Consider the following 26,611-nt stretch of genomic DNA (forward strand, 5'->3'; position numbering starts at 1 on the left):
GTTTGGTTTTATTCCTACTGCTGGCATCATTACTGTTGTTGATTATTTTCTACATTGAGGAGGAGGAAGAGGAGAAGGCCCCCTGGAGATGTGGTCCTCCTCTCGCAGAGCACCCAAGTTTTAGAAGCATTTCCCGATTCTCCCCATCACACTGGAGCTGCTCACTCCAGCTTCCTCCCCAGGATCAGACCTACATTCTGGGAAACAGGGACACTCCTTCTCTGGCAGTGACAACCCCAATCACCTCCTTCTCCTTTCTCAACAATGTCCCCCTCTCGGTTCCTTTGGTTCCTCCCCCCTCTTCCCCCGTCTCTGAGCCCTGCTTCCTTGTGGCCTGTTCCCAGGCCCACCTCTCTCATCCCTGTTCCCGCCCTTCTGGGGCCCCCTCCCCATGACTTCCCCTCTCATAATGCCCAGAAGGACCTGTGTAAACCAGAAAAGGCAGGGTGGGGTGAAGGGAGGTTGGAAGGAACCCGGGACTTATGAATGCATAAGGCTGAACTTTTTGGAAGTGGACGGGCCGGGTGCCAGAACTCCTAGGGTTCCTGGATCGTATTCTCCTTACAAAAGGGCCATTATGAAGACTCCACATCTCCCGTGTGACAGGTTGGGGGCCTGTAAAAGTGCATGATGTCACAGGGACCAGGAGATGAACAGGGTTCCCAGACGCATCTTATTCTCGAGGGCACTGGGATCCTGGAAAGAGGGCTGTGGGAGGGAGGGGGTGTTTCAGAGAGCCCCGTGGCCACGCCAGGCTGTTCCCCAAAAGGGGCCTGCAGGACTGCCCAAGACATCAGGGAGCCCTACAGCCACCCAAAGCCCCTCCCGAAACCCTGGAGTGACTCTGCGGGTCACTCCACCCCCTTCCTCACTTCAAGACGTGCACATGGTCACTCAGCTTATCCAGCCCCACAGGACATCTTGGAAGAGCATCACCCCACCTCCAACCTCTCTTTCTCTGCATTTGCTTCGGGATCATTTCTTTTCTACCAAACGAGACAGGTCACGTGGGCGAGTTAGGAAAATGTAGGCTGGTTGTCAGGAGAGCTGGACTCCCATAATTACCTAACTTGGTGGAGCTCACATTCCCTTTTTTATAAAAGGAAGAGGCTGCAGTTAAAGACTGTTAAAGTCCCTGCCAGTTACAGCGGTCTATTGTTCTACTGGTTGTAAGGAAGTACGTTACTATCTTCCCCACCAGCACTTCAGTCCACGGCTTGATTCAGTCTACTCTTTCCCGTGAACACTCATATATGTTCAAAGTGACCATAGGCCAGCTCCCTGCCCACCCCCCCACACACACATACACACACACACACACACACACACCCCTTGAGACCAGTAAGAATAGAGAAGTTTAGTTAAGGTGTATCCAATTTCCCTTTTAGCTCTGAATGACACTTGTTTGCACATTATTTCCATGTAGTCAAATGGAAATGCACTCATTTGCATGAACATATAGAAGACATTACAAAATCACCAACACAGCCTCTCTAACAGTGGGTTACAGCTCAACACTTCAGAGCCCTGAAATGGGACCAACAAAAATCTCACTAAGTAGACTGATGGTCTACCAAACTTTCAGGGTATAGGAAGGAAATATTAGAATTTCAATTCATATTTATTTTGATCACATCCTTTAAATTTTTCTATCTCTTACATATACTTTACACTCCTCCAACCATATTAGAATAACAGGATATGCATGTAATTTATAAACATGCATATAGTAAGGGTCCAGGCTCAGAAAGATTTTGCAGATGGGGTGCATGATCAAAAAACTTTGGAGTCATCATCACTCTAGACCATCTCCCAAAGCTGGAGACAGTTGCAAAGTTTTGGTCCAACCAAAGCTGAAGCAACAAGGGAGGATCCCAGGTAAACCTCCACCAAGGCCACACTGGCCAACAGAGCACCAGTGCATACCAGGGCACCTGTCACACCACTTGCCAACAGCCTGGGGACATCATGGCATATGGCGTCTCCTTCCTCCCCAAGGTCCACTCTTGCTATGAGCTCCCATCAGCGAGGTTCCTTTTGGTCAAAAGAACCCTCGTCCCCACCCAAGGAACCCACTTTCTTTCCAGAACAGTTGGCCTTGGCCCTCAAGGCTTCTTTTGTTTCAGGAGCAAACGTTCCATTCAAGGGTGAGTGATGCTGAAGACCCTAGAAAGCTGGTCCTTTCTAGATCTTCTCTCTGGGATTCACTTACTACATCTGACCAGATATATTTGTTATCGAAGAGAGAAAACATGACCTTGGTCTTCAAACAGATAGATGATAGATATGATCTAAAGGCAGATAGACAGATACATAGATGAATGATTGATAGATAGATGACAGATAGATGATAGATGATAGGTAGATAGATCGATCGATAGATACATAGATGATAGACAGATAGATAGATGAAAATAAAGAAAAAACAAATTGGCTTTCTGGAGGACTGTCAATGAGACAGCAAACTAAACTCCTCCCTAGGTGGGAGGGTACCCAGAGACACAGGCTGCTAAGAGTGAAAGAACCATGTAGAACGTAGGTTGTTTCACTGGTTCATTGCATGGGAACTGACTTCCCATTTGGGGTTGACCTGCTACACTAGGACGATGCCTTCACCAATGGAGAGGAAGCCTAGGACGCTGGGCTACTCACCTACACACTGGTTGCCTTCATCCATCTGGTATCCAAGGCGACACATGAGAGGTCTCGAAATCGTGGGGTAGTTTGGAGCTGACAGCGGGGGTGCAGCTGCTGGGTACGGACCTGAGTAGGGGTTGGAGTAGGGGTTGGAGTAGGGCCCTCGATACACTGGGTTTGTTCGGGGGATGCATAAATACCCGCCGTTTTGGTTAACACACATCATGTCTCCTCGGCAGGCCTCGGGGATGGTCCGGCACTCATCAATGTCTGCAAGGGCCACAGAAAGGACAGGCGTTAGTGGCCCCTTGGCCACATGGTGCAAATTTCAGCAGATCTCTGTACCGAGAACGCCATGAAGGACCCCAAAACACTCTTTACCAGAATCTGCTCCCAAACATGTAGGGCTGTGCCTGGCAGCTACTCCCCAGATACTGGCTGAACTGAATCAAATTGACAAGTGTCACCCAAACAGCAGCCATCAAATGCCATCATCGTGACGTCTGGGCCACAGCTACCAAAACCTGTACTGTCACATGCTTAATACTTTTCTCTGAAGTGAACCCACACTGAAAACCCAAGCTGGGACTTCCCTGACGGTCCAGTGGTTAAGACATCGCCTTCCAATGCAGGGGGTGTGGGTTTGCATCCCTGGTCGGGCAGCTAAGATCCCACAGGCCTCGGGGCCCAAAACCCAAAACATAAAACAGAAGCAATATTGTAACAAATTCAATAAAGACTTTAAAAATGGGCCACATAAAAAAAAAAAGAAAGAAAAAGAAAACCCAAGTAAACGTATTTTTTTCATCTTACATCATGACAGCAAATGAAAAAAACCCTATCAATGATCAAAAATAGAAGGTAAGTAAAAATAAATATATAACTATCAAAATAAAGATTGTTTACCCGTGGATGTATCACCTAAAAACATCTCAGGTACTCTTTTGTGTCCATATGACACTCGGGAAACGCTGGGATGGACCTAATAATTGTACCCACTTCTACTCCAAATAACAGCTGGGCAGGGAGAAAGAGTCCGCTGCATCCAGAAAGACAAGGCTTGGCCGAGAGCTAGTTTCTTATTAGGAAAGCAGAGGCTTACTTGAGAGTTGGCTCACACCGTGCCAACAAACAGGGCCCGTTTCCAGCCAGGCTGGTGCTCTGCTTGTTGTGTCTAGAGCAGGGTGTGGGAGTGGCAGGGGGGTAGGTTCTCTAGAAAATCAGCCTTGCGGGGCCAGGGACAGGGGAGGCCTGAACTGAGGCACCAGCATGAGCAGCTGCCCTGACCCCCCCCACCGGGGCCTCCCACCAGCCTTGGGGTCTGCTCCATGCGGGGCTGGAGGCTGGGAGAGAGAGGCCGGAACCCTGACCGCTCACCCCAGCCACCTCATCTGAGACTCGTGCCAACTCCCGCCTCGGGAAAGGGAAGCGTGGAGTCCCATTTTCCAGCTGTAAGCCTGAAAGCGTCATTAAAACTGGTGGGCCACAAAAGACGGCTGCAGCCCCTCTCTGCATCCCTTGGCACAATCTCAACCCCCTTCACCTTAAGTCAAAGTGCGAGCCTAGAGCTTCCAAGGTGAGGCTTTTTTCCCTACCACCCATCATTCTTTTCAACCCTAACTAAGCTCAGAGACTACAAATGATTTGGCCTAAATCAAATATCATTAAAAAGGTAAATATATCCCCGAGGGGACAGCCTTATTCCTTTTCTATACCCTATGCTCCATCCACAACAAACTAGTCTATACTCTGAATGTCTTTTCAATGCCCTGGTCTTTGCTTATGCTGTTCCTACTACCTGGGACGCTATTTCTCAGGATCCTATTCATCCTTCAATACCCAATTCAAATGTGACCTCCGTGAAGGCTTTCTTTATTGACCTCAGACATAAGGCATCACTCTCTCCCCTACTTCTGCAGGGCTGATCGCTTTTACCTCATCTTGACAGTGACTTTATTCTACCCTGTACAGTTTACTCCATCTAGACCTACCTCTCGCACTAGATGGAGAGCTAGGAGAACAGCCCCAAAATGTCTGTCCTCTTCCTTGGAAACTGTGGCTACATTAGGTTACATGGCAAAGGGGAATTAGGTATGGATGGAATGGAATTAAAGTTGCTAATCAGAAGACCTTGAGATGGGGACTTCCCTGGTGGCACAGTGGTTAAGAATCCGCCTGACAATGCAGAGGACACGGGTTCGGGCCCTGGTCCGGGAAGATCCCACCTGCCACGGAGCGACTAAGCCCGTGCGCCACAACTACAGAGCCTGTGCTCTAGAGCCTGTGAGCCACAACTATGAGCCTGCGTGCCACATCTACTGAAGCCCGCACGCCTAGAGCCTGTGCTCCGCAACGAGAAGCCACCGCACTGAGAAGCCCACGCACTGCAACAAAGAGTAGCCACAACTAGAGAAAGCCGGCGGGCTGCAACAAAGACCCAACACAGCCAAAAATAAACAAAACTTTTTTTAAAAAGGGTTCTCTTAAAAATAATAATAATAATCTTAAAAAAAAAAAAAGAAGAGCTTGAGATGGGGGAATTATCTGGGATTATCTGAGTGGGCCCAGTGAAATCACACAAATCCTTAAAAGTAGAAGAAGAGGCAGAAGGACTGGTCAGAGAGATGAGACAACAGAAACATGTGAGGGACTTAACTAGCTGGCTTTGAAGACGGAGGAGGGGGCCATGAGCCAAGGAAGAGGGTGGCCTCTAGAAACTGCGAAAGGCCTTCAGCCGACAGCCAGCAAGGAACCAGGGGCCTCAGTCCTACAACCACAAGAAACTGAGTTCTGTGGGAATGTAAATCCATGCAGCCACTATGGAAGACAGTGTGGAGGTCCCTCCAAAAATTAAACCTAGAAATACCATATGATCCAGCAATTCCACTTCTGGGTATATATCCAAAGGAAATGAAAACAGAATCTTGAAGGGATATATGTACTGCCATGTTGATTGAAGCACTATTCACAATAGCCAAAATATGGAAACAACCTAAATGTGCATCAGTGGATAAAGATTTGGGACGGACAGATAGATAGATAGATAGATAGATAGATAGATAGATAGATAGATAGGTAGATAGATGTGATATTATTAATATTATCATCCTATGAATAATATAATATTAATAATAATCATGTGAATATTACTCAGCCATGAGAAAGAAGGAAAACCTGCCATTTGCAGCAACATGGAAGGACCTTGAGGGCATTATGCTACATGAAATAAGGCAGACAGAGAAAGACAAATGCTATGTGATATCACTTATGTGTGGAATCCAAAAAGCCAAACTTACAGAAATAGAGAATAGAATGGTGGTCATCAGGGGCTGGGGGGTGGGGGAAATGGGGAGATGTAAAGGGTACAAACTTCCAGTTAGAAGATAACTTCTAAGGAAATAATGCACAGTATTGTGATTATAATGAACAACACTGTATTGCATACTTGAAAAATGCTAAGAGAGTAAATCCTGAATGTTCTCAACACAAAAAAGAAATGGTAATTATGTGATGTGAGGGAGGTGTGAGCTAAGCTACAGTGGTCATCACATTGTAATACATAAGTGTATCAGGTCAACACATTGCACACCTTAAACTTACACAATGTTGTATGTCAATTACATCTCAATTTTTAAAAAACAGAAACTGAATTCTGCCAACAATATGCATGAGCAAGAAAATGGATTCTTCCCTCAAGCCTCCAGAAAAGAACACCGCCCTGCCATCACCTCAATGTTAGCCTGGTAGAACTCCCATCGGGCTTTTGACCTGTGCACCTGTGAGATTATATATTTGTGTTGTTTAAGCCACTAAGGCTTGTGGCAATTTGTAAAGGCAGCCCTAGGAAACTGACACAGATGGAGAGCTCCTTGAGGCTGGGGATCAATTCTTCCTCATCTTTGCCCTGTTGCAGGGCTTACCCAGTGCCAGGCACAAAGAAGGTGATCAATGGAAGGGTGTCATTGATTTCAACCATCCCGTGGCACTGTTTTCTTCCACGGGCAAGGCTGATACAGATTTGACAATACTGAATGACGGCTGAGACAGAAATGGTCCTGTGATCGGGCTGTCCCTGCACCCCACCCAGAGAAGGATCTTCAGTGGCCTCCTACCTAAACACTGTCCTGACGAGCGGTCCAGGTCAAAGCCGTTAGTGCATTGTTGCTGCAGGAAGGGAGAGAGAGAAACAGGAGAGGTCATTTTGCTTACTTACCTTTTTTTTTTTTCTTTCACTATAAAAGTATTCTAACTGCATCACAGGAGGTACGGAAAATGGTTAAAGAAACAAGGCAAAAAAAAAAAAAAAAAGAAACAAGGCATTTATAATACCAACATCTGTGTTATAACCCCTATTTGTCCCTTTTTTGGGTATTTTCTTACAATCATTTTACACTTTAGCATTACTTTTTAAGCCCCTGCATCATTGCTTCAAAACGCCCATTTTTAGCAGATGGTTATGGGGACTTCTTCCTGCTCTGGTCATGAAGAGCAATATTAATCGCATCTGATCTGCCCAGTGAGGCTTACCCTGTGCTCAGCCCTTTCTGAGAGAGGATAGGACTGCTTTTAAGGGCAACCACTCTCTTTCTTTGGGTGCTATTTAACCCCTTTTCAGCGCCCGGCATGAATTCTTTGCCCCCTATGAAATCCTCGACCTAATTACGAGGTCTGTGTATAAAATAAATCTGCACAGTGATGTAGTCAGTTTTCTAAGAAAAATAGAATTGGGGAAATTCTTCCATTTTAACCTCAGGAAGACAATTACACAAAGATGAGATGCTTCCAGAGACCGCCAGGTCTCAAAAGTCCCTGAGGGCTGCAGGCTTCACATACAACTTGACTTACAACTTCATGCATTTAGAAAAATCTCATGGGATCAACAATCACCCCTAGAGCTGACATGTTATAGGAATAAGTCAAGGAGGTGTGGTTTTGCCTGTGGGGGTCCCTTCCCTGGCCTTCCCTATGGTTTATGGGGTTCAACTTCCTTGAGCTATGCGCTGGTTTGTGGAGATGATAGATTTAGCCTGCATTCCTGGGAGTGGGTTCAGGCACCTTAGAGCCTTGGGCCAAAAGAAATGGAGCAGATGAGCCAGGAGGTGGTGCCATAAAGTTCAGGAAACCAAGAGACTCGAGTTGCAGCCCTGGCTCACCAACTAAGTGCAGGTGTGGGTTCAAGTCCACTGCCTGGCTTCAAATTCTCACTCTAGCCCCTACTCACTGCATAACTTTTCTATGCCTCAGTTTCCTCATCTGTAAAATGGAGAGGATACTACTTACTTCTGAGTGGTTGTAAGGAGTAAATTGTTAGTGCACGTAAAGTGCCTATAGTGCAATAAACACTATACTATAACCCGTGCCCTCTCTGGATCTAGATGTTAACTGTCACCACAGAGCTAGATCAGAGGACGCCAAGGTCCTTCCAAGGTCTAAAAGTCTTTGGTACTCTTCCCAAGATTCTTTCCACCTCCAATGAAATATATTTCAAAATTCTTAATATGAAGGGAAAAAACATTTAAAGGGTGTGATCAAAATAAATATGAATTGAAATTCTAAGATTTCCCTCGTATACCCTGAAAGTTTGGGAGACCATCAGTCTACTTAGTGAGATTTTTGTTGGTTCCATTTCAGGGCTCTGAACTGTTGAGCTGTAACCCACTGTTAGAGAGGCTGTGTTGGTGACTTTGTAATGTCTTCTATATGTTCATGCAAATGAATGTGCATTTCCATTTGACTACATGGCCCCTCAGCCCTGCTCAGAGGTGGGGCTTCTCTCATTTCTGAGCTAGAGATGCAGAGGGGCTGCCCTGGGCTCCTCAGGAGGGATCTGTCCACATTTCTCAAGGGCTGACACAACCGTCACTTTGTAAAGTCAGGGACGGTGCAGGCTTCTCTGCACAGTCTCCCAGGAGCCCAAGCTCCCCCTACACACTCCTCCCAGGGGCCCGGGCCAGAGGTGGGTCCTCACGGGTTGGGCGCTGAGATGCCTCACAACTGCATGTCGGCCACACACACCCACGTGGGCCACATGCAGGCACCGAAGGGGCACCATTGCCCAGAAACACTAGAACACGCTTGACTTTTTAACACTTACACTAAGTCAAGACCCCCCAGCCCCACCAAAGGGACAGCAATGAGGCAGCATGATCTGATTATAAGAGTCTTGGATTGGGAACCAGGACACCGAGGTCCAGCCCTGCCGCTTATATACTACGTCACCTGGGGCAAGTCTCAACTTCCCTGAGCCCCAGCTTTAATCTCTGTACAATGAAGAGCTCGGTTTAGGTAAACAACACAATGCGTGGCTGGACACCCTCGCCCTGGTTTTTAACACACTTCCTGATAAGTAACAAAATAAAAGTCTTACCTGTGCATTCCCAGGACTCGGAAGACAGAGAGCCAGAATGGTCACAGTGAGTATCCTGTGGAGGAGCAAGAAGTCAATATAAATGCTCAGGATACTCCCTGGACCCAGGTCTGGGGTAACATGTGCCTCTCGCACTGCCTGTGTGTTTACAATGATGACTTCACCTTGTGCTTGTCTTTGGGCAGGGGGATGGGGGGCGACGCTCCAGAGAGGCCGGGGAAACTCCAGATGCCCCAACCACCCCAAACAGAACCGTGCCCCCTCCACTGGTTTCATATGTTGGGATAATGTGTTAGGTGGCATTTTTTTAGATAAAGGGTCTTGCTGCTTCAAAGAACAAATCTAACGCCCACCGTCATGGTATTAACAATGTATTCACCAGCTGCTTGGCCTTTACTCCTGACACAAGCGGACCTGCCTGAGTTTTGAACGTCTTCATTCTGAAATGACTACAGTGTGAAGGAGCCGTCGTGCCCTCGGATGATGAGAGGAAAGGAAAGTACAAACATGAAGCACGTGAGTTCCACGGAACAGAGGTGTCACGGGGAAAGAACGCACGTGCTCCCAGGGCGCGCCTCACACAGACCCTGATGGAGGAGAGGCCGCGGGGACCTGGGCAGCCCCAAGAAGGAGCACAGCTGACACTTAGGAGGAGGTGTCAAGAAACTGTGTTTCTGCATAAGCCACCAACCCCTGAACCTGCGATTTCTACTCTTCATCATTCACAAGCTGCTATCCAACAAAATCGTGGTCGCCAGTTAGCTTTAAAGATACAAAATCAATACCACCTCACATCCAACAGGATGGCTACAACCAAAAAAGCCAAAAGCTGGTGAGGGTGTGGAGAAACTGGGAACCTTTGTGCACTGTTGGTGGGAATGTACGTTGGTGCAGCCACTATGGAAAACAGTCTGGAGGTTCCTCAAAAAATTAAAAATGGAACTACTATATGATCCAGCAATCCCAGTACTGGGTATATATACAAAAGAATTGAAAACAGGGTCTCAAAGAGATATTTGTACACCCGTGTTCATAGCAGCATTATTCACAATAGCCAAAGGGTGGAAGCAACCTAAGTGTCCATCAACAAATGAATAAACAATGTGTTATATACATGCAATGGAATACTTTTCAGCATTAAAGAAAGGAAAGAAACTCTGACAAGTGCTACAACATGGATGAACCTTGAGGACATTATGCTAAGTGAAATAAGCCAGCCACAAAAAGACAGATACTGTTTGATTCCACTTATATGAAGGACTGACAGCAATCAAAATTACAGACAGAAAGCAGAATGGTGGGTGTCAGGGGCAGGGGGAGGAGGGATTAGGGAGGTGTTTATGGGTATAGAATTTCAATTTTTCAAGATGAAAAGAGTTCTGGAGATTGATTGCACAACACTGTGAATGTACTTAACACTACTGAACTGGACCCTTGAAAATTGTTAAGGTGGTTAAAAAAATCTATGCAAATACAGAGCTTTATTTTGTGCTGTTATCATTGAGTTCAACAGGGGTTTATCTGAGTAATTACTAGCTGCGAGCATGGACCCTAGGTAGGCAGAAAAACTACAAAACTATGACCCAGATGCTGCCCCGGAGAGCTGGTGGGGGAGCCACATGAACCAATAATGTCTACACCCTTTGGTTAGGGCACTGATAGACATGCCCACTGAGTGCCAGGGCAGCCAGGCAGGGGGTAGGGAATGGAAGGTCAGGGAAGGCTTCCTGGAGGAGGTGATCTCAAAGCCTTCTTCAGTAATTCAGTGGACCTGGGACCTGGTTGGATTTAGTGACCTGTTACTGTCAATGTACACCTTCACTTTACAATCCCTCCCTTCAGAAAAAGAGCGTTCAATAGACTGCAAAACTCACTCAATCCACGACAGAAGGCTCATATGAATCAGCAACCCCGGGGTACTTGGAGGGCCCCAGAATCAAGGCGACATCCAGAGGAAACAGGACCCTCATGTGGTGTTGGGAGAGGCAAGCCCACTTCCTTCATCTAGTCCTCAATCCAAAGAATAAAGACCCTGGAAGCCCACAAGTTTTCCTTTCATCTGAGTGCCTGCGTGAGCCAGATTCTAGAACACTGGAGACAGCTCTGACCTTATAAAGTGCAGAGCCAAATCCCAGGGCTTTTTGATATTCGCAACAGCCAGATTTATATCTGGAAGGAATGAAAGAACAATAACAAATTTATTTTCCAGGCTGTATATTATGAATTTCAACGTTTTCCTGTTTCTTCACATGAAGTTTCCTTTTGGTTGGTTATAAAACCCTGTCTCGTTTTTGTTGGAGACAGGACAGGCTGACTGAACGCAGTGGACTTCAAGACCTAGTGGAAAAGGCATGCTAACCCATTTCTCCCCCTACCCCGCCTCCCCTACTCCCTTTGGCTGGAGGGCAGTCCTGGGACAGGTCTCCTCTGAGAAACCCCATCTCAAGCCCGGCCTCCTGCAAGGGCCACAGCTGGGGCCTGGGGGCCAAGTAAACTCCAGGCTTAACTGAGACGGTTTCCCGAAAATGACATAACATCCAAGCATTGCTGCTCTCACAGTGTCACCCATAGCTGCACTTTGTCATGAAAAACTCTAGAAAACTCCAAAATAAATTAACCATAAGAATTTTGGGAATCCTTTGATGCTCATAACTGGTCCCCGGAACTTTCAAAAGCAGGTGGGTCCACCTATTTGGGCTCCATCCTCAAGTGGGAGGAAAGCTGGGCAGGGGTGGGCGTGGGGATGGAGGTGGGGGACCAACTGAATCTCACAGGGCTGTCTGTCAGAGAAGTGCTGGTCCCCGATCCAGGATGACAGGATTACAGCTTCGTTTTCAGCACACACACACACACACACACACACACGCACGAATGCACACGCGCGCACGCACGCACACACACACTTTGTCTAAAGCAGCTACGTTTTCAAGAGTGCGCTGGATAAAAACTGCAGATGTAATCTAGATAAAATTCTTCAAGCTTTAACGATCACTTGACTGGAACTTCAATTTCCTTAAGGAATATCAAAATGTTTGCTTACATGCATTTCTGTCTGCAGTCCCCACTTTTCATTGGCTCGAGACTTCTGGGTCGCATGCCCTTTGAGAATCCCACACAGACATAGAGCAAATCCAGCCCCGGGATGTGCAGCTAGCCCGTTCGCTTGTCCAACAGCCGATGCAGCAAAATAATTGCTAGTGAACTAGTAATTGATCTCTCAAATTAAAAAAAAAAAAAAAAAAACTTAAAAAAAAAATTTAAACGGCACACAAATTTGCTGCCCTTTCGGAAAAGAAAGAAAGAATCAGGCTCTGAGATTTTTGCCGACCTCTGTCGGATGCTGGCTTCTGAAACTGTCTTATAAAATACCCACTCCCAAAAGAAGGCTTCAAGATGGAAATTACAGAGGCGCAGCTTTTTACAATTAACAATATCATTGCATCACTAGCTAATGTCTTTTCCAACATCCTGACACAGCCTGAATCACGGCCATAGCCATTTTCCACCCATCGGGTTTTCAGTAAGGTTTCCAGACCCTGGAGGAAAAAGTCCGGAGCAGAGAACGTACCTTTTTAATCCTGGCATGTCCAAGATGCGTGGGCAGGAGAAGCAAGGGGGAAAAGAGGGAGAGCTCTCAGCGCGGGACCCTCGGAGCAGTTCCTGAACTTCGGCCTCCTCTGGGCCTGTGGGGCTCGCCGATACTTTTATTCCAGGGGGGGACGAGCGAGGCGAGGAGAGGACAAGGGGAGAGCCTGGGTCCTCCGAGCCACTGGAGAGCTGACAGAGAAAGCACCTGGTTTTGCTTAGCCCTCTTCAGTAATTCAGCATTAAACCAATTGGAGGAGGAATGTTAAAAATGAACACTTCATTTTCTAAGTATGTTAAACAATGCAAATGGGGCCTCAGTCTGGACACAGCTGGTTCAGATTACAGCACTCACCAACTGGCTAGACTCCTCACAACAATCTTGGGGCGTCTGCCAGGACCAAGTGCTCAGCGCTGGGAGGAGAGCCCTTTCCCGGGCGGCAGAGCAGCCACTCTCGGGCTCCCAGCATCTCTACGGGAGGTGATTGGCGGGCAAGTGCAGGAGGGTGGGGTGTGGTGCGGGGTGGGGTGCTGGGAGGACCTGTTGACCCTTTACTTCCCACCCGGGGAGGAGGTCCCCAGGCTGGGCGGTCGTGATTGAGGCGGGGGCGAGGATCCAGAGCATCTGCACTTGGTCGTGGCATTGGGACACCCATGAAAGTTATTCCCCTCCGGGAGAGGAAGAACTTGAACTCATGACAAACACAGCGACAGGGACTAGAGTCTTTTGATTTATTGGGAAACCAGACCCAATGAAGCAGAGGCTTGGGGTAAGCGGCAGGAGACACGGTTTTCCAGAAGAAGGGGTGGGGAGCCTGAGGGGGTGGGAAAGAGGAGGAGGATGGAAATTGGCTGACACTTATTCAAGACGTCAGCTTGTGCAATGCAAACCTTGGGGAGGACACTCTCCCCGGCCCGCCCTCATCCCCTGATTCTCAGGGGCCTGTTCTTGCTTTAAGAATTGTCCATGGTCCGAATCAACACGTTGTACACCTTAAACTTACACAATGTTATATGTCAATGATATCTCAAGAAAGCTGGACAAACATTTTTAATTGAAAAAAAAAAAGTGTCCCTTGGCTTGAAAGTGATTTTAACAAGTAACAAGGTGATTTGAAAAGACAAAAGGACAGTCAGGGAAAGCAGAATGATGGATAATAATAGTAACAAAAGCTCTTTGCTAAGTCCTTTACATTTGTTGTATTGGTGGTTTCACACTATTTCTTTTTCCTTCTTTCTTTTCCCTTTTTTTTTTTTTTTTAAGCATTAGATCCCTTTTTATCTTACCGAAGACACTATTCTTTAAAAGACGAAAATGGATTGGCAGTAGTCCAAGCCCCTGCTTCCCCACCTGCATCTTCCCTTGGGCTCCTCAACACAGCCCTACCTCCAGCTGGGAAAGCACTGATGAGGTCCTTTCTCCTCATGATAACTCTGTGCAGTAGGAATTATTACCTCCATTGTATTGGAGGGGGTTAAGAGAGGTTAGGTAACTTCCCCATGGCCACACAGCTATTCATTGATACCGCTGAGACGCCAAAGTCTGCATATATAGCCTTTTTAAAGGGCATTTTTTTTGTAAGTAAGTAAACGGAATCCTACTTATGAAAATACATTCAACGAGAAAGGCAAAATGTTGATAGTTGTTGAAGCTGAGTGACCATTATACTATTCTATTTACTTTATATGTGTTGTACATTTCCCATAATAAAATATTTTAAAAATATATTATATTTACAAGGTTATTCCTTGCTCCCATTGCTTGGAATAGCAAAAATAGTATAAAGAGCCTTATCATCCATCAACTAGGCATCGATAGGGTTAAAGTAAGGGACTTCCAAAAATAGACTATTGTGCAACCAATACAAAAAAGTGGACATATAAGAGTACATACTGGATGACACCTTTGATATAGAATTCAAAATGAGGTAGTGACTGGGAGGGGGCGCAAAGGCCCTTCTGGGTGCTGGTAATATTCTAATTATTCATCTGGGTGCTGGTTCCACAGGGGTGCGTACACTTAAGATTTGTGAAGTCTTATGTATGTTACACTTTATTTTAAAAAAGACTGAAGGAGTTCCTTATGGGCTGGTATTGAAAGACTTCCAATAAATTTTGTAGGTCAAAATTGTAGAATATCGGTAATTTCACATCGATCAAACTAGTACATTAATAAGTGTAACAGTAAGTTGTAGAACTGTGTGTAAAGCATGCCACCGTTTGAGAATAATGTATATACACAAGTTCTTGCTTGCATGTGTATAGAGAAGACCTCTCCAGAAGGATATAGGAGAAGCTGTTAGCATTGTTTGTCTCCTAGGAAGGAAACTGGGTAGGCGGCTGGGGAAGAGATGTGAGAGGAGAATTAGCCCTTCCCTGCTCACCTTTTGCTATAATTTGAATTGTGTACCATGTACCATATTTTGTACCTATTCAAAATATGAGGTTAATTTAATTTAATAATATACTCTATTTGTGTAGAGCTCTTTGGTGGGGTAAGGAAGAGGTTTTTTTGGTTGTTTTTTGGGGTTTAAAAAAAATATTTATTATTTATTTGGTTGCGCCGGGTCTTAGTTGCGGCTCGTGGGCTCCTTAGTTGTAGCATGGGCACTCTTAGTTGTGGCATGCATGTGGGATCTAGTTCCCCAACCAGGGATCGAACCTGGGTCCCCTGCATTGGGAGCGCAGAGTCTTAACCAATGTGCCATCAGGGAAGTCCCTAGGAAGAGTTTTAAATGACTTAGTCCGTTACCTCACTTATACTATCAACCCTTCTGAAGGATAAGGAGGGAGAGGAAATCAGTACGACTGTTGTCTACATGAGCAAATGGAGAGCCCTGAAAGCAAAACTGTCCAGAGACCCATCTTGGACCAGAGATTGTTCCCACCTTAAAACTCTAGGGTTGGAAGAGGGGAGAGAATAAGAGTTCCAATAAAATTCTGAGTCTTGATTTTGCCACTTACCTGTTGGGTGACCTTGGACAAGTCACTTAACCTCTAGGCATCTCAGTTTCCTCACCTGCAAAACAGAGATACTATTTACCTCTCAGGGTAGCTGTGGGAATGAAATAAAAGTTAGTTATCCTCGTGATTGTCACTGTGTCTAAATTCCCACCCCTACACACTCCTCTCCCAAATATCTTTAATAACTGGTAAATTATCCACTTCCACGGACGAAACAGCCCCGCTCACCGTTGAGCAGGTCAAATTGCTAGAAAAGTTCTGTCTTGCATTGAATCCAAATCTGCTTCCCTATGTGGAACTACCTTCCATGGATTCTCATTCTCCCCTCAGCAGCCACGGGCTAGTCCCTCTTCTACACAACCAACTTCCTTTTTGTGAAAACCGTTCTACCCCTTGATCCTGCTGGTATTCTCTTCCCCAGGCTAAACAACGTCACCCCCAACCCTGCCCCGCCGGTGTCACGTGACCCTTGTGTCACGTGACCCTGCGGCAGCCTGGTCTGTCTCCTCCTCCCTGGGCTGCATCAATTCTTGGTTTGCACTGAGCTTGCACCAATGAAGCAACCTGGAGTCCACAGGCTGCTTAACACCATCTCCTCCATCCCACGCTTGGGTTGCAAATTCTTTTTAAGGGAGAACAGGTTTTGCAGGCGTCCCTATTAAATTTTTGTTCATTGCTCAAGATCTTTTTCCAAGATGAATTCTCCTAAAGTATTAAGTATCACTCCCAGCTTTAAACAACTACAGATATGTTGACCTTGACTTTTGTGACTTTATCAGAGTTATCAATAAAAAATTTACTGGGACAGGTGCTGGAGTGAAGCACTTGGTCCAGGTTGGCACTGATCCACTTCTTTCTTCAACATTTTGGGGCCACTGTTGATTGTCTAATTCAGGGTGCCACCCACTCCACTCACTCAGCTTACATTTCCCCAACTTCTCCACAAAGACTGGGTGAGAGGCTTTGTCAGCTGTCCTGCTAACATCAAAATGCACGTTTTAATCGCATTCCTGATTTAGCAACTCTGTTTTAAAAAAGAAAATGAGATTTGTGAGCATGAACTACCAAATGAGTCTGGTTAGTTTCTCAGCACTTCCCTTCCTAAGTGTTTTTTGTTTGTTTTTTGGTTTTTACTTGCAAAATAAGGATCCCAACCCCTGCCTCTTCTCCCAGCATCAGAATCAAATACAACACAACTACAGAACGACTTACGACATGTAAACTGTAGTAGAGGGAAAAGTTTTCAATCAGCAGTAACCGCGCCTCCGATAAACCTCGTTGGCTACGATACTGCCACTGCGCAAAGCTAAATTGCAGTATAAATGTAAGAGGTTATCACCTGCTAAATGGGACTTTCCTGGCTCCATTGAAACTCAGTTTGCTCACAATGCCGTGGGTTGGAAGACAGATGGACTATTTTTTTTTAAAAAGGTAATGCTTCAAATTGGAGGGAAAATTCACAAAATTAGATCTTTAATGATAGATTTTTGACTATTAATATTAAATTGTTCATTTTTTCACTGTCCAAAAATAACTACATTGCAGTGCCTTTCTAGGAGTGAATGCAAAACGCGGAAGGGGACACTATGAACTGTCTACGGTTGTGCTGGTGTCTACACACACTCTCTCCTTTGACCCCCCCACAATAACTCTGTCAAAGAGGAAACTCTCCATTTGGCAGAGGAAAAAACAGACCCAGGGAGATCAGAGCCACACGGACAATAAACAGTCCAGACTGAAGCCCAAACCGAGCCTATCTGGTTCTGGAGCCCTCATTGCCTCCAGCTGGCCAAGCCTTGCTACCCCTGACTTACTGCTTACAAGGCTGGTTCCCGCCCTTTGTCTTAGCTCCTCAGGAACACTCCAGAACTCCCTGGGCCCTTCCGTCATTACCTTCTCTTTCTACTTCCTCAGTACTAATAAAGCCTTTCATTTCTTATATTGTCCAAACTTGGCCCAAAACAATCCGAAAACTAAAATGGCAGCCAATGCCGAAGAACTGCATTGGGCAGCAGCTCCACTCCACAGGTCCTCCCACCCTGGAAGGCGGGAAATTGTTGTCCTGATGCCCTAGCGGCTTCCGCTCTCCTCCTCCCTCCATCAGGCCTCTCAGTGAGTATGTGTCAGTTACCACCTAGTCCCGCCTTAACCCTCTGAAATCTCACGATGTCCCCACCAGTCACCCAAGATGGTGCTCCCTAAGTTTCCTAGTGATCTCGTGGCCACATACAATGCCCTTTACTCCATTCTAACTGTTCCTTTGTCTCTTTGAAGTGTTTGACCATTGATGACCCATCTTCTCTCTTGTGTCCATGACTGTTACCTTGTTTTTCCCCATGTAAGTCTGACTACATTTTCCCAGCCCACCCCCCACTGTTTCTCTTCCTCCCTGATAACCAGAGTCCCCCAAAGTTAGGTCCAGCCTTTCTTTTTCATGTGGTTTTTGGTTTGGGGTTTTGAAGGGTGGTGGTTTGTGGTTTCTTTTTTTTAATAGTAATAGCTCAACAATTATGTTTGATGGCAAAACGATATATGTTCTCACACTATGTTCTGTAGGTTGGTGGTTAGGGCTAACTAGTATGGCAGCTCTCTCTTTAAGGTACCAGAGATTCAAGCTCCTTCCATCTTGTTGCTTTGCAGTCTCTAGACCTTCCTCTACCTGGTCCAAAATGGCACACCACAACCACACCCACAATTCAGGAAGCAGGATAGAAATTGACAGCCACACCTAGCTGCAAGGGATGCTGGGAGATGTAGTCTATGTTCTGAGAGATCACAAACCTACTTACCTAAAAATCTGGAGTTCTCTTACTCTGAAAGCAGAGAATGGACATCAGAGGACAAGCAGCAACCTCTGCCAGAACCCTTAGGAGCATCAATTTCATGCTCAATTTCTCTTTCTTTTCCCATCTTTATTTCCATAGTGAGGATATTTCTCCATTGCCATTTATGTTGCAAATATTTTCCTCAGTTTGTCTTCTGCCTTTTATTTTTGTTCACAACATTTTTGGAAACACATACAGTTTGCATTTTTATGTATTTAGATGACTTAATCCCATCCTTCATGGTTTCTGCCTTCATTGTCATGCTTATGTTAAACATATAATGACCTTTAAAAATATTGGTTCTGGGAGACGCATATGGGGATATATGTATACGTATAGCTGATTCACTTTATTATACAGCAGAAGCTAACACAACATTGTAAAGCAATTATACTCCAATAAAGACGTTAAAAAATATATATATATTGGTTCTGTTTCACTGGAGAAGCCTGACAAATACAGGACCCTAAGCAAGTTTTTAACCTTGCTGAGCTTCAGGTTGTCAGCTATAAAATGGGAGCAAAGGGCTTCCCTGGTGGCGCAGTGGTTGAGAATCTGCCTGCCAATGCAGGGGACACGGGTTCGAGCCCTGCTCTGGGAAGATGCCACATGCCACGGAGCAACTGGGCCCATGAGCCACAATTACTGAGCCTGCACATCTGGAGCCTGTGCCCCGCAACAAGAGAGGCTGCGATAGTGAGAGGCCAGCGCACCGCGATGAAGAGTGGCCCCCGCTTGCCACAACTAGAGAAAGCCCTCACGCAGAAACGAAGACCCAACACAGCCATAAATAAATAAATAAATTATAAAAGATCACCAGAGATATCAGCTTCATTTAAAAAAAAAATGGGAGCAAAAATATATCATGGTGTTGTAACGGAGACAGTATTCATAAAGCACCTAGCAGGTGTCAAGGCACAGTAGGCTCTCAGCAAAGGTTAGCGCTCTCTCTTTCTCTATCATGAGGCACTGATTGGTCAATAGTGCAAGTAGGTGTGCATAAGCCAAGGAAGGGCATAACATTGGTCAATTACCAGAGCCCCCAAATGGTTGTTTTTGACCATTTTAGTTTTATACTTGTTTTTTGTAGGGAGGATTGACTGACCTCTTCACACTGCCCTGGCTGGAGATCCCTCATAATATCCTTATTGTCTATTCTTAAATGTTTAAAACATTTCACATATACACACACACAAATTAAAGGATGACGGCAGGGGTAAATACTTTTCACCAACTAAAACTAATGTCTGAAGGGAAAAAAATAAAAGTGAAAAGACTTATAAAAATGGAAGTATTAATATCTCAAGTAGCAATTTTGTGGAGAATTGATGTTTACCATCATCAATATGTTTCAACACAGGAGCTACAGTTGGCAAGTGCAGTCCTAAAGGAAGCAACACAGTTTGAACGCCTGTATCCAGGCTACTCTAGTAGTAAATTTGCATGAGGCCCTGCAAATGCCTTAGAGAGATGACTTTGAAATGATTCCAAAATTTTTCAAAGACTGTACATTCCGTATAAGTTTTCAAAAATAAAAAATTACCTCATTAGTCTACAACTTGTAACTTTATCACCATCATTCCCTTTTTATTTGAGGAGAGTGCCTGCAAATCCCTCTTATAAAGGGACTAATGTGTTAGCTCTCATATAACGCCGTGGTTCTTTAAATACAGCTAAACGGAAAGAGCTGCGTAGGAAACCTGAGCAAACTTATGTTACTTTCTTTCCAACTCTTTTCTTTAAATGAAATCATGATTCCCTTCACCACCTGGGATGGTCCTTGCCCTTTGGGAAATCTATGCACTTTAAATACACACCCATTTACCCATGGGTCCATAAGGGCTTGAGACTGATTCGCCATTGTTGGAGGAAACCTCCTCACAATATAATGTCCTTCAACATCTAAAATGCCTTATATTTTGCAAAGTAGAATAATGTATCTTACATTCTTAACAGTCCAAGTATATCTAGAAAACTTTACCAAACTCTTAAGTTACATTAAGTTCACAAATATTTTCAATCACTGAGATTTAATTTTTGAGGGTCAGAAATAGTTCACTGAAGCCTAAGAATATTTGAGGTGAAAAGGAGAGTACTCTTGTAAAATAAAGTCACAGCTGAAAATGATCACGGTCAAAACATCATTATAGGGCAAATTATTAATTTCTTAACCCAAGAAGGGCTAAAAGATGGATACACAGTAATAGCCAAGGCAGAAAACCAACTAAGGGTTCAAATATTTGCCTTAAGTGATCCATTTATTAACATTCTTAAAATTTTCTCTATCTCCAAAACAAATATTGTTGTAATTATAATGAATTAATAATTTACTGGATGTATTAAATTATGATAATAACATGCTGTAAAACTTTCAGATATATCATATATTCACATGACCTAAATTCCAAGGACAGGAAAACAAGGTTCAGGTTAGTAATAATTTGTATTCCACTAGAATTGGTTAGAGTGAGAACTGTTTTTTACCTGACATTTAATTTGCTGGCCTGCTCCCTTCTAGGGTGCGCCAGTGGTACTTCCTTTGAGATGTGCTTAACCACCACGCCCCCCATCTGTCTGTCAGGCCTAAGTCAGGGCCCTCAGGCACTTGGCACGTGCCCACGAGCACTGCTCTAGCACCTGGACAAGCGTCTGTCTCTCCCATTTGACTGAATCCCTCAAGCCTCAGACCCTCCTCTCCCTCATCTGTAGCAGATAAAGCTCCTTGCCAACCTCACAGTAGAAAACTTGCATTTTCCCTCCACCCGCTACCCGCATGTCCCCTCTCTTCCATCACTCCCGTCCTAGTAGGAGTCCTCCCTGAGGCCAATCCCCCCATCTGTGTTCGGACTCTATCAGCTCCCCCCTCAGAAACTCTTCTCTCCACTCTTCAGCCTCCATCTAAATGTGTCCTTCGCACAAGCATTCACACGTGCTCAAGTCTCCCAGCTTGCAAGTGCCTCCACCCCACTCTCCTCTTCTACTATCTCCTTTCCCCTTCACAACCTGATTTCTCAGAAGAGATGCCTATAAACACCATCACCACTTGCTCAGCACCTACTCGACCTACTTAACATGGCTTTCACTCCCACCATTCCACCAACACTTCTCTAACCCACAGCCAACAACTTCCTGAGCCAGTTCCTAAATCCAACTGATTCTTCTTAAAACTCAGCCCACCAGAGCAGCAAGAACTTCAGGCGTTTGACCTCTCCTTACCTTTTTGAAACAACACTTGGATTTAGTAACACCCCCATCCCTGACATTCTTATCTACTTTTTGGCAGTAATTATCACAACTTCTAATATATGTGTAGAACTATAGACTTTATAAAGCATTTCCACAAGTGGTACATTTATTCATTTAATAGATATTATGAATGAATGGGTCATTTCATCCTTATAACCCATAAGTTTAATAAGTGTGTGTTATTTCAGAGACAAGAAAAATCAGTCCCATAGTCAAAGTAATTTTGTTAAAGGTCACACAGAAAGGTTCAACATCTGTACTCCAATCCATCTCTCAAATTTAAAACCCATGTTCCTTCCAATCCTACCACATGAACAGTTAAAAATATACAAGTTCCACATCTAAGAAAAAATGAATACATAACTGATTATTTTGCAGAAAAACCAAGAGCCCAATGATGCATAGTATCACCTCTGGAGGAAAAAAAGGGCTGGCTAAAACCTCTCAGATCCTCTTTTCACACATAATCTTGAGCATCTATTAAATCGTTCATACTTAACATTTCCAAGGCTCAAACAGTATCCTAACAGCAGACATCCGGTGAACACTTGAAGATAACAGCTTCAGTAGTTCATCAACTTCTGCTGTAAACAACATGTGTAAGTCATTTCTCCCCCTTCTAAAGAAAAAGTCAGCAGCTGTTTGCTAAAAAAGTTTTTTTTTTTTATTGTGGATGAAGACATTGCCAACTTACATGTATCATTTTTATTTGGAATAGTTTTTTTGCCTTGCAGTACTCCTGAGAAATTCAGAAATGCATTGACTTTAGCTCTATAAAACACAACCCAGTATTAAGGCTGGGCTGTAAATATCCCACTAGATATTTCCCTAAAAGTCAAAAGACAAATTATCAGTTTTAAGTAGAGAAACCTTAATAAGTTAAAAAGTAAAGACTGGCAAATAATCACAAATGTCAGATCATTAAAAGTACCATTATTTTTTCCATAGGAATATATAAATGTTATACTTAACTTGATATTTAAAAAACTAAAGATAAATTTTTGTTAATGGAAGATGCTTTAGTTTGATATATGAAAAACTTCATTAGCCTTAAAAATCAAATTTAAATGCCTTAAGTTTGACACATAATAGCTCTTTATCAATAATTCTTATTATCTCTTGTCCCTGAAGCATAGTTGGGGTATTTTTCCACCTACTGACTGGAAAAGTATTTTGACTTTTTCCCCCTTTCAATTACCCATTAAAAGGTTAAAATAAACTAGAGGCTTTACTTGGGGGGGATATTTGGTATTTAGTTGGGTGGTTTTAAGAAAGTCATTCCTTTTCCCCCCATGTTTTTGTTGCTTAGTTTTGGTTTTGTTTTTTTCTTTCAATTCAATAATGGCAGGAACTAAAAACTCAACCATGAGATACAGTATTATACTAAAATCAAATCCAATGACTGGATGAATTTTCTACTACAATATAGCAGTTGAAAATCATTAGGAATGCTGTGAAAAACTGTGGCAGCTATGGAAAAATTCAACCACAAATTTTAGTAAGTTTATAGAGAAGTAAACAGCAAAATTACTGTAGTCAAAATACTGCAGTAAAATTAGTGTTAGCAATGTCCAACTGCTAACATTAGAATTACAAGCTTCATCACTGTATGGTTCCTAAGAAGATTCCTTGAGCAGGTGGTTCATCTCTGACTCAACTTAGTTTCAGAAAAGTAGATGAGTTATGCCTGGTTTAGATCAACAAACACTTGGTATGCACACCAGTGAGCTATAGTTTCGATGAAGATACAACTGAAACATTAGGTACTACAGCTTTAGGACGAGGTCACATACTTTTTAAAATAGCAGCCATGTAAGGTCATGTTGGGATGTTTAGATATGCAATCCACCCATAACAGCTTTCCAACTTATGTTAAACTATGGGGTAACGGGGGGGATAGGCTGTTTGGAGCAGGGAAGGAAATACTGAAAATGTCATAAAAGGCATTTAAAATATGATGACATGCTACTTATACCCACCATGCATCTCCTTTTCAAATTAAAAGAGGGAATTTTTTTCTATATTTCTTCAAAATGAAGGATGATGTTGTCTTTTTTTTTTTTTTTAACTTAGAAACTTTTATTTCGGATGCTCCACACTGAAAGAAAACTTCAATGGCAGGCAGCAAATAATTTAGGATGGTCAGTGAAAGTATCTTTGAAAGGACCTTATAAAACCTAAGAGTAATAATTTCGTAGAGAAACAATAATGGGCAAACCGGACAGGAGACAGTTGGATAGTTCTAATAAAGCACTTGTATGACAACTTCCTTTAAAGTATGCTAAATAAAGAATGGCAATATAAATAAATTAGCAAAGAAGACAGGGGATGTTCTGAAGGAGCAATGTCTAAGTTACTAGATTTTTCAGAAAAACAAGTTTTATCCATCAATACATAAAGACTTCCAATCCTCTAAATACAGTACAAAGTATACAGTTAATCACAGCAAAATTTACAAACAACCAAATTTAGCCCTGGTCAGAGCCAGGCCTATTTACATATTTGGATTATTATCGTTTTCACCTTTCCTTATTATACAGAGGTTTCTATTTTAAAGGCATATCGAAATTTACAAAATTTGCAAAGAAATGTCTTTAAATGTACAACTTCAACAACTAATACAAACATGAACATCCCGACGTAATTAAATTCCAAGTCAGGATTTTTATGAGGGGTTTATAAAAAAATTAAAGGAATACTCCCTTACCGCTAAGTTCCAAACACCTGGTGCTGGTGTCGTTGAAGTGATTTCACTACCCTCAGTGACCGTGAGGATGAGAATGGATGACTCCAAGGTGGCCATACCTCTCATGTCAATACCTCAGATAGAGGCAGGAGGTGTCACGTTTAGTGATATTGCTAATTATAGTTATGTAAATGCAGCTGTAGAATTTAACACTTAGATGAAAGTTGTGAGTAGGTGTGTAGAAACAGTTTTAAGATGTTATCTTTAAAGAGACACCTTAGCTCTTAAAACTAAACCGTATGTTCACAGTATGTACTCACCAGTAAAGAGGAACAAGTTTCCGATATATTCAGCGACTTAGAAGGATCTCAAGGGAATTATGCTGAGTGAAAAAAGCCAGTCTCGAAAGGTTACATACTGTAGGATTCCACCGAATGGCACTCTTGAAATGACAAAATTATAGAGAAGGAGTGTAGTGAGGGGTTGCCGGAGGTTAAGGAGCCGGTAGGGAAGGAGGTGGCTATGATTGTGAAAGGGGAGCACAAGGGGTCCTTGACGAAACTGTTCTGTCTCTGCACTGTCATCACATGAATCTACACACGTGATGAAATTGCATAGTACCAGATACACACACCTTCCACCTTAGGACACCTGTGACCTCCCAGGGACAGCCTTGTTCTTGGCCTGTCTACTCCACGTCCTCTTAAAGATGATTAATATATACTTTAGATCAATTTTTGCACTATGCAGATAAGCCACCACTATTTTCTTCTTCCCTTTTTTTGGTAAATCTGTTGATTATCTTTAAAAGATAAACTACATGTCTCTAGCTTAAATGAGCTTGAAAAGGAAATAAAGAGCTGATATATAGCTACTAGTGTTTTCGTCTTTCTTTTAATTTTTCTTATTTTTGTAAATTAAAGTTAAAAGAGTGAATGTTTCTAGCTTAAGTTACATCAAATCAGACAGGGAAAAAAGCAGATAATATAGCAAACACTTCCTCCTGTAACACCTGCAATTTCTAAAAGCATTAAGAATACTTCTATTAAATTTAGATAAAGTACAACTGCGAACAAATACATGACTTTTTCCAAAAGGCCACTTTGTGATAAAGTACATACACATAGTGTTCACAGGGTTTTTTTAAAGTGCTATATATGTCATCTCTGGCTTAAGAATCACCTACTGCTTTAAAAGGTCTTTCAACACAACTCCGGCGCTGTTGTCAGGTAACACTGGCAAAGGCGTAAATGTGGGCAGTACGTCTGAGATGGGTTTCAAAAGGAGATGCCCAGGCCCTCCAGGTCCAAGTCCAGCTGGGTTAATGAGAGGCACAGCCGCAGAGCGGGGAGCCAGGAACGGATTCACATCTGTTCTTCTACCAGACCTGGATTCAGTTGTATCTAAATGACAAAATATGAATGATTTAATCTCCCATATGTTATTTGCTCACTGTTATACATGTGTTTTAGGTTCCTAGATTTGGCCCCCATATAAATTTCATTCACATGCTGCTGGGTTCTGGATCGGATAAACAGGGTCTATGAAACACAGAAGGTGAAAGAGGATAAGGCAATAAATAGAGAAAGAAATGGAAGTGAGAAATATTTGTATGTAGAGCTAATACTTTATTAAACACATTAGTATTGTTGTCTTATACTTAATACCAGTTATATATAACTGATTAACGTCATTTACTATAACAACAGTTTTTTAAAAGATGTTTTCTATGTAACCAGGCAAACTCTATCTAACCACCTGAAAGATGGGAGGACTTGAGAACTTGTTTTGCCCAAATAATTATAAAGGTCATGAAAAAAACTAGCATCCATATTACAATGATAACAATCAGATTTACTATTAATTGACCAAAAGAAAAAACAACTTATGCATTACATTAAATGATCACCTTTTAGACGTTCAAAAGTCTGAAAATAATTCTCATTAGATTATTTCTCTGTAAAGTCAGGCTGAACAATTAAGTTTCTACTGGAACAGGCATTTGGTTTACGTACTAATTTCTTAGTGGGCAGAATTCTGCTTTATTACCCAAGACTGTTAACAACTTCATTGTTGAGAGACAAGCAGCCTGTCGAAGGCACCCACTTCAGCAGTGGGAAACTCAAATAAAAGAGGCCTCCAAAACAAAGGGAGCATTGAGACAAATTCATCAAATCTTCTTATCATTGAGCATCCTTGGGTCCCCAAGTTGTACTTTCCTGTGAATGACAATTTTCCAAACTCTCAAAAAGCTCTGGTGCTATGTGGTAAGCTCTGGCTTTTGTCTCTGATCAATACAAA

General features: G+C 43.4%; 2 protein-coding genes and 1 non-coding gene across 9 annotated transcripts in view; all 3 read right to left on the reverse strand.

The window, feature by feature from the left end:
• The window catches only part of FBLN5 (fibulin 5), an 84,677-nt gene extending 71,638 nt beyond the window's left edge, over nt 1-13,039 (reverse strand). The window contains exons 1-5 of one of the 2 annotated variants that reach the window (XM_036844304.1): nt 12,945-13,039; nt 12,573-12,781; nt 9,005-9,059; nt 6,750-6,801; nt 2,653-2,907 (exon numbers count right to left, since the gene is read on the reverse strand). In XM_036844304.1, coding sequence (XP_036700199.1) covers nt 2,653-2,907; nt 6,750-6,801; nt 9,005-9,059; nt 12,573-12,589 — 379 coding nt within the window. In that variant the 5' untranslated portion in view covers nt 12,590-12,781; nt 12,945-13,039. Of the gene's footprint in view, nt 1-2,652; nt 2,908-6,749; nt 6,802-9,004; nt 9,060-12,044; nt 12,382-12,572; nt 12,782-12,944 lie in introns of those variants that run through there. The other variant, XM_036844303.1, reaches the window with a different exon arrangement.
• Nucleotides 13,040-16,721: 3,682 nt separating this feature from the next.
• Nucleotides 16,722-16,861, reverse strand: LOC118891564. The gene has a single exon (XR_005019120.1). It is a non-coding gene; the product is annotated as a U4 spliceosomal RNA (small nuclear RNA).
• Nucleotides 16,862-23,625: 6,764 nt separating this feature from the next.
• TRIP11 (thyroid hormone receptor interactor 11) overlaps nt 23,626-26,611 on the reverse strand; it is a 72,036-nt gene continuing 69,050 nt past the window's right edge. For all 6 annotated transcript variants that reach the window (XM_036842202.1, XM_036842205.1, XM_036842203.1 and 3 more), the window contains one exon: nt 23,626-25,713. In XM_036842202.1, the coding sequence (XP_036698097.1) occupies nt 25,493-25,713 (221 nt within the window). In that variant the 3' untranslated portion in view covers nt 23,626-25,492. The remainder of the gene's footprint in view (nt 25,714-26,611) is intronic.

The sequence above is a fragment of the Balaenoptera musculus genome, chromosome 2 (genome assembly GCF_009873245.2).
Source record: "Balaenoptera musculus isolate JJ_BM4_2016_0621 chromosome 2, mBalMus1.pri.v3, whole genome shotgun sequence".
Lineage (NCBI taxonomy): Eukaryota > Metazoa > Chordata > Mammalia > Artiodactyla > Balaenopteridae > Balaenoptera > Balaenoptera musculus.